Source organism: Condylura cristata, unplaced genomic scaffold (assembly GCF_000260355.1).
Source record: "Condylura cristata isolate star-nosed mole 26May11 unplaced genomic scaffold, ConCri1.0 scaffold00017, whole genome shotgun sequence".
Lineage (NCBI taxonomy): Eukaryota > Metazoa > Chordata > Mammalia > Eulipotyphla > Talpidae > Condylura > Condylura cristata.
The window spans coordinates 30,313,057-30,320,571 of NW_004567118.1; the positions used below are offsets into that span (position 1 = coordinate 30,313,057).

The 7,515-nt window shown below is 49.0% G+C and overlaps 1 protein-coding gene across 1 annotated transcript in view; it reads right to left on the minus strand.

Annotated features, from left to right (window-relative positions):
* Nucleotides 1–41: 41 nt before the first annotated feature.
* Nucleotides 42–7,515, minus strand: part of LOC105853178 (NACHT, LRR and PYD domains-containing protein 1-like) — a 43,568-nt gene continuing 36,094 nt past the window's right edge. The window contains exons 4-8 of the mRNA XM_012726090.1: nt 5,728–5,951; nt 2,819–3,081; nt 2,212–2,337; nt 262–403; nt 42–94 (exon numbers count right to left, since the gene is read on the minus strand). Of these exons, the coding sequence (XP_012581544.1) occupies nt 42–94; nt 262–403; nt 2,212–2,337; nt 2,819–3,081; nt 5,728–5,951 (808 nt within the window). The remainder of the gene's footprint in view (nt 95–261; nt 404–2,211; nt 2,338–2,818; nt 3,082–5,727; nt 5,952–7,515) is intronic.

Genomic DNA, 7,515 nt, shown 5'->3' on the forward strand with positions numbered 1-7,515 from the left:
GTGGCGCCCAGAGCTGCCCTGGCTCCTGTGTCTCTCGGCTGCTACTGACCTGTCCGGGCTGCAGGAACCGGTGCGGCGGCTGGTCTGAGGTCTCCTGAGGACAGAGAGACATCGTGACAGCGGGGTTCCAAGTCCACTTGATCCCCAGTCTCTCACCCCCTCTGACAGTCTGAGACTCCGATACAAGGTACTGAGAAACTGTGATAGAATCTGTGGTAAGGCTGGAGGGTCTCAGAAATGTCTGCAGTTGTCTTGATTTACCTGGTCTCACCAAGGCCTTCCACACCACAGTCTCTTCTTTCATGTTCTCTATTTGTAGCCGGATCCCTGACTCCGACTGCGTAGCAGAGATCTCACTGAAGAGTTGGGCCTTCCCGGGGCTCCGATAGCAGAGCTCCAGCTCCTGAGCAAAGAAAGAGTCACTGTGTGAGAAGTCACTGCTCACCTGCAGGGGTGTCACTCTGACACCTCCTGAGCTCTCACAGGCCCTAGGGACACTCAGGTGACATGTCTCGAAATGAGTTCCCAGCCTCAGACTCTGCCCTGTTCCCCATTTCCACCAGTCCTGACTCTGAAGGATGATAAAATAGCAGGGTGATCCATGCATGAGTCAGGACTCACCGTCCACTGTGTGACCACATCTCCTAGATTAGATTCTTGTCTCTTGATCTTTTCCAAATTTCTCTTCCTCCATCTTATTCACCCTCTCTCCCTCAGCAATCCAAAACATATCTTTGGGATGAATTTGCATCTTGACCCACTACCCATCGACAGAAAATTTGCATTCACCCCTCTCCTCATCATGGTCTAGCCTGGACTCTGCTGCCCAGCTCTTTCCTCCACAGGCTCTTTCCCACTTAGCCTCAGACACAGCACGTGGCCTCAGCACCCCAGTCGCTCACATCCCGCTCCCAGGCTTCACCCTTAGTGTCTTCCTTGATCTGCTGACTCACGTCCTGTTAGCTCTTCTCCAGCACCTGCACCGCGTCCATGGCCTTTCTGCGCCTCACGGCTCTCTCCTGCTTAGAGCCCAGCACCTCCTGCCGCAGCCTCAGACCCCTTTCTACTGCCTCAGCGTCTGCTCTGCCCTCCTGAGCCCACCACTTCCTAACATCCAGGGTCATTTTGATGAGGGGCTGTGTGTCCTTGCTTGCGATCCTGCAAGAGCTTGTCTTTCCTGAGACCCTCACACAAGACACGTCAGGGCCCACAGAGGTGGGTGCTGGGCACCTGCGCCCCTTGTCTCCCTGTCACTCACGACACTTGGTGGCCTTTTTGTCACCTGTGGGCTCATCTTCCTCCCACCTCTACCCCTGGGCACCAGGATGGCTCTGCTAACGCTGTCTGAGGGCCCGAACCTCTGTTAGCCTCCAGTCTCAAATGCAACCCTCCCCGAGTATCCCGTAGACGTGGTCCAGTGTGACGTGTTGTGCTGTCCTTTCATCAGACTTGGCCATTTTCTCTTTTGTCGTTTCCATGGGTCACCGCAGGGTGTCAGGTGCTCGCGGGCAGAGACTGGCCTGTCTGGGCCATGGAGCCTCCTTGTCCACCACAGCACAGCGGCACCGGGCCTGTTTTGTCAGCTGGGCCAGGCCTCCCGGCTGGGAGCTGCTGACACAGCTGAGCATCCAAATATCACCTGCGCTCATGACCAGCTGAGCAGACACAGGCCTCACCTGCGGACAGCAGCCCTCCACGTCACGTGACTGTCTTTGAGGCGGTCACAGCTTTATCTCTGCTGTGCCTGCCCTGCCGACCGTGGGCGGAGGCTCCAGTCACCGCGCTGCCTCTGCCTCTGAGACGCCAGTGCAACTTCTCAAAAATAGGCCAAACCTTGTAATTCTTTCTTTCTGACACTCTTGACCTTGGCGGCCCCATGGCTCCCCATGCTCCATGTCCTCTTCTGGCAACAAGTGCTAAACAGGGCTTAGACATAGCTAGTTTCTTGGACCTGACTGCTGAGGGCAGTGTTCCCCTATAGCCCGTAACCTCCCAGTGATTCGGTTAGACCCCAGTGTTGACTCTGTCCTTTCATGTGTACTCCTACCATGACTTTCTTCTCCCTCAATATCCCCCAAATTCCCCTCCACATCCCACTCACTATCAGCCTAACCCCAAAGCACAGTGTCCCTGGGGAACTCTGCGACCTTCCCTATAGGTGTTTCCCAGCATGACCTCTGCTCTTAGTGAGTGGGGAAGGTGGGCCCTCACCTGGGGGATGATCTCCATCTCCTCTGAGCCAGACACGGTGAAGAGGGAGCCCACATAGAGTGGGGCCTGTGGGGGTGGCTTGTGTATTTGCACAAATTGGAACTTCTTTTCTTTATCATCTATGGCCTAAGGGGAAAACAGAACAATGGTCAAGGGAGGAGGGGCTTCCGGCTCAGAGACTCTTCTCATTGTTCTGCATATGGTCTGAAGATAAGAGCAGATGCTTCTGTGTGTGGGTGGAGTGTCTATCCCACCCTGCCTTCCACACCCCATCCCTGCACACAGGGAACCCACACTCTGCTGTGTTTATGGAGTCAGGTCATTGTGGAGAAGGGAGAGAGTTGGGCAAGGTGACAGCTCTGGGCACAGAGTCCTCCCATCTTATGACACCCAGAAGGGTTGCCCAGAGTTCAGGGATGGAGCACCAACCCCATCTGGGAAGACCTTAAGGGTCAAGACACCAGTGCATGGCTGAGCAGGATGACCCACCCATTCCAGGCTCCTACTTGTGAGTGACCCACTCTTATACCCGGTGGGCCCAATGTAGGTGCTCTCTGGGAGCCCTGGAGTCAGCAGCATGACCTGGCCCTTCTGGTCTGAGTCTCACCTTCTGAATGGAGCAGTCATTGGGGACCAGGTAGAGGTGGAAGTTGATTTCGCTAGGACGGAGGTGATGGTAGAGCATCACGGTGGAGATGATGGGAATGATTTTCCTGGTAACTGGGAATATTCTCAGTAGGACTCCCATGGGGGAGAAGCTGGGGTTCTCCAGGACTGTGTAACACGCCTCCACCCTGGCTGGCTCCTCCAGCAGCATCCCATCCTCTTTGAAGTGGGCCACGTGGAACTGGGAGGGGTCCACGTGGTTACCTGTCAAGGCAAGGATGTGAGAGGTGAGGATTGCTGCCCTTCCTGATGCAGGCTTGGCAAGGAGGGTGTCCCAGCATGCAGGCCTCTGTGTGGGCCATCAGGGAGGCAGCTTGCCTGGAACTGGGGTCTTTGGGAGCTGAGCGCAAGCCCATTCCGGGTAGAGCAGCACAAGAAATCCCTGGAGAGACAGTCACGCCTGGGATAAAAGTTACTGAGAATGCTGAAGGAGATCCGGTCCCTGGTGACATGTGCTGGGGCAGTCTGTGTCATGGGGATTCTGTGTGATGCTTCTAGGTTTCACTCCTGACAGGCAGAACAAGGACATGAGGACACTCTGGAAATGGAACAACCCAGGCTGTGTACATTTGTGAAGTGTTTGGTAACCACTCAAAGCCACTTTTCAAACTCCTTTTTTGGGGAAAGAACCCCTCGTTTGCCCTTTGCCATTTTGTGGTTCCTGGCAGGAAAGGAGTTGCCTCTCCCCCTGGGAAGCTGACCTCCTTGCATGTGTGATGCAGGTACATGACTCCTTGATAAGTGGATGCTCCTAACCAGGACTTTGAGGGGTGAAGTGAGGATCAGAAGGCAGAGGTGGTTTTGGCAGCATCAGTGGAGTCAGGAGTTTGTGACCCCCACGGGAGGACAGCTCCTGCAGAGCTGTTTCTTCAGTAGAGAACTCTGAATATGTTTCTTATAATGACCTTGCCCATATTCTTGACTTCTCACCACTCTTTCGTACCACCAAGGCCACAGGCTTCCACTGAAAGCTTGTTGTCTAATCTTTTGTTAAGTTGCAGACCAGCTAATAATCATCCTATATGTTCTTTTCTGCCTAAATCAAGCAGAATGGTTTGATTGCAGGAATTCTCACTAGGTGAGCATGAGATGTCACAGAGAGAGCTCTCATTGGCATTTTAATTTTTCCCAATCTTTAAAAAATTTTTAAATTTATTTATGCATACAAGAACTGGGGTACAGGCCAGAGGTACTAGGGGTGAGAGGATTCAGCAGGACAGAGTGGGGAGCAGAACAGGCAGTTTACAAAAATACACTACTGAGGGGAGTAGTGGGTGGGACAGGAGAGATCTGCTGCCCCATGTAGGTCAACTCCCTGGCTGGGGATCGAACTTTGCTCAGTGGCTGCCAGACAGCTTCATAGTGCTGTGCTTTAACCTGTTGCTCATCAGGGAGGGACCTCTGTTATTCTTTTAAATCTCCATATGTCAAGCATTATTAGTGTTGCTTTATCCAGTCAACATTTTGCTATATTTACCCATATATATCTGAGAGTCTTTGCTAGTGATTCTGTCTTGCAGCTCTTTCCTTCCCTGTGGGCTCTTCTCCTTTTGCCTGAGAACATTCTTTAGAATTTTCTTCAGTTAGGGTTCATTTGCTAAAGATGTCTTGTTTTAAAATGTCTATTTTGCCTCCTTTTTCAAATGTAAATTCTGCCTCTAATCTTGATGGCTATTTCTTTTTTAGCAGAATGATGATATTTCACTGTCTTCAGCCTTGCATTGTTGCTATTTAAAAATCAGCTGTCAGTGCAACTGAAGTACCAGATAGATATTCTCTGGCTGTCACGAAGGTTTCCTTAGATTTGGTATTCTTTAGTTTCAGTGTAATGGTTTTATTAGTGATCTCTCTCTCTCTCTCTCACACTTGTTTTTTATTTTCTCATTCTACCAACTCATATATTTTGGCAACTCTAGAAACTTCCTTGAGTATTACATAGCCACTTTTCTTTAAAACTCTCTGGAATTCCTATTCAGTATGCTAGCTATTTTTATGATGCTGTTCACAATATTTTATTTCCTATCTTATGCTTTATCAAATTTTCTGTCAATTTAGTTTGTTTAAAAAATTCATGAATCAATTTTCAGTGGTATATTACTTCTTGCTCATATTTTAAAAGCCATTTCTTTAAGCACTTAATATATTTATTATGTGCCATGTTTCCAAGAATTTCAATGTTTAAAATCTTTATGGGACTGACTGTAGTCCCTAGAGTTTCCACTGGTTCTACTTGCAACATCTTGTTTACTGAGCATATACTCTGAGCATATACTTCTTGGAATTGTACCTGTTAGAAGTCTTTAAGGTGGAAGAAGTTGGGATAACTATGCTACTCTGTAAGTGCTTCTACTTGTGAGCTCCTCTTTTTGGCTCCAGACCTCAACTGTAATCTGGTGACATGTTTTTTCTCACAGCCTGAGGGGATAGTAATGACTTTCCATTGACTGCTAGTCCCTAGGAACCCTAATATTGCTTGTTAGCTGGGGTAGCCTCACTTTGCATGTAGTGTTATCTCTGAAGACTCTAAAAATCTTAACTGAGTGCATCATCTAATTCCCATGGTAGCCTGACTGACACATCTATGTAAAGACAATACTTGATATTATTTTTATTGTGGAGACTAATTATATTCAGGAAAATTTTCCTAATAATTGTGGTGCTGGGAGAAAAAACGTTTCAACAAAGATGGGCCAGAGCAGAGCGAAATGAGGAAAAGTCTGTCTCCATTCTCATCACTCTCTCTTACCCCTCAAAGGAAGCCACCAGCTGCTTCCCCAGGGCATCCCCATCAGAAGCCCCTAACAGGCCCTTTGCACCCCCATCAGCGACCTCCACCCTCCCTCTGCCTACCTTGGAGGGACACGAAGTGAGGCAGGTACACAGCCGCCACAGCTCCTGGGTCCGCCTTGATGTCAAACAGCGGTCCTGCCACCATCCAGGTGTCCCGGGGGACAATCGTGTCCAGGAATGGGTCCCAGGCACAGAATTCAATCTCGACGGTCACTGCCCTTCTCACCACAAAGTGGAGACCCGTGTTGGGCCAGTGGTAGGAGCCGGCCGTGGGGAGGTGAGCTCTGGAAGGAGGAGGAGAGGTAGACCCTGACTCACTCTGCACAGATTCACGAGCCCCGGTGGCTGCCAGATCCCGTGTGAGGGCACAGAGATGCGGCAGAGGCCTGCCTGCGAGCAGAGGGGAGCGCGAGCCCGGGCTCCTCTCCCCGGGACAGTGACACCACGAGCAAGTCATCAACTTCTCTGCTCAGATTCCCATCTGTCATCAGGGACAACATGGCACCTCTCAGCACCTACTCAGTTGCGAGTAACGAGTGACAGAGGCTGGGGATGTCTTGTCTCTGCCTGGAGTGGCTGGCTGTTTCTCCTTGATGATAATGATGCTGAAATAGGAAGGTGTTCTTGTTTTTAAGGGGTTTTATTGCCAGTAATAACAATCACCAACCTCATATCAATGATAAACACTTGAGGTTGAAAATGACAATATATTAAGCTTCTACATGTGGTAAATGGTGGTTCCTACGATGTCAGTTTCTGTAGGGTTAGTTGGGATGACATTAGCTCCCAGCCTAGAAAAATCAGTATCACCAATTTGACATTTGCCAGGGGCAGTGTGTTTGTAGGAGACCTTGATCATGACTGTCAACATTTATTATTCATGGCTGGGGACTCTCAGAGGACAGGACTGGTTTTCCCCTCAGGGTTCCCAGTTACTAGTGTGGTAGCAAGACATAGATGATATTACTAAAATAGGGGCATACAAGGAAAATATATTAAATGAGATTAATAACAATAACAAACCAAATGGAATGTGTTTGCTTTGGAACTTGTTGAACAAATCACCTGCAGGACAAACTACAGACAACAAAGTACATTCGAATATATACTGACTGTCAGTTATATGAAGGCTTTACTAAATTCTTTGGGTGTGGTTTGGGAAACAATTTGTATTTTTTAAAAGTGCATCACAAAATATTAAGAATAAAAACCACCTGTTATCTTAGATTTAAATTACTGTATAACCACAACAAATGGGGCAAGTCAATAGTGGAAACAAATTTGTGAAATCAGTAATGGAAGCTGGGTTTGAGTAAATGTCAGAGTCCTTGTGTTGTTTGGAAATTTTACAGCAAACCTATTTTGTGCATAATACAAAAATCACCCAGTCTCTGAACCTATTGCTTTTCTGGCAGTTTGTTAGAGGAGAGGATTTGTTGTGGCAATTTCCCAGAGAAATCATACAGCACTCAGGTAGAGAAAGAAATTTAGCTGTCACATGGCAGGCTTAGTGGGATCAGTCTCAAAAGGCTGAGCCCCGAATTACAGGTAGGTGAGGTTTCATACAGTCAGTATGATGAAACTTGTCCTCTCATCCATCATGGGATGGATTCTTTAGTCTTTATTGTTCAGAAGGGGGTCAAGGTGGCCACAGCACTATTGTGAACAGGGAGTGAGTACAACAGCAGCTTCTCTGGGCCAGCAAGCAGCAGAAATCAGCAGCAGAGTCCCTCAAGCAGCAGACCGGGGAAACTTCCGTTTCAGGTTCCCGGGATCCATGGGCCCCAGTGTGGGGTCACAGAGGCCAGGCAGACACGGGAGCACCCTCACTCCCTCACTCACCGGTAC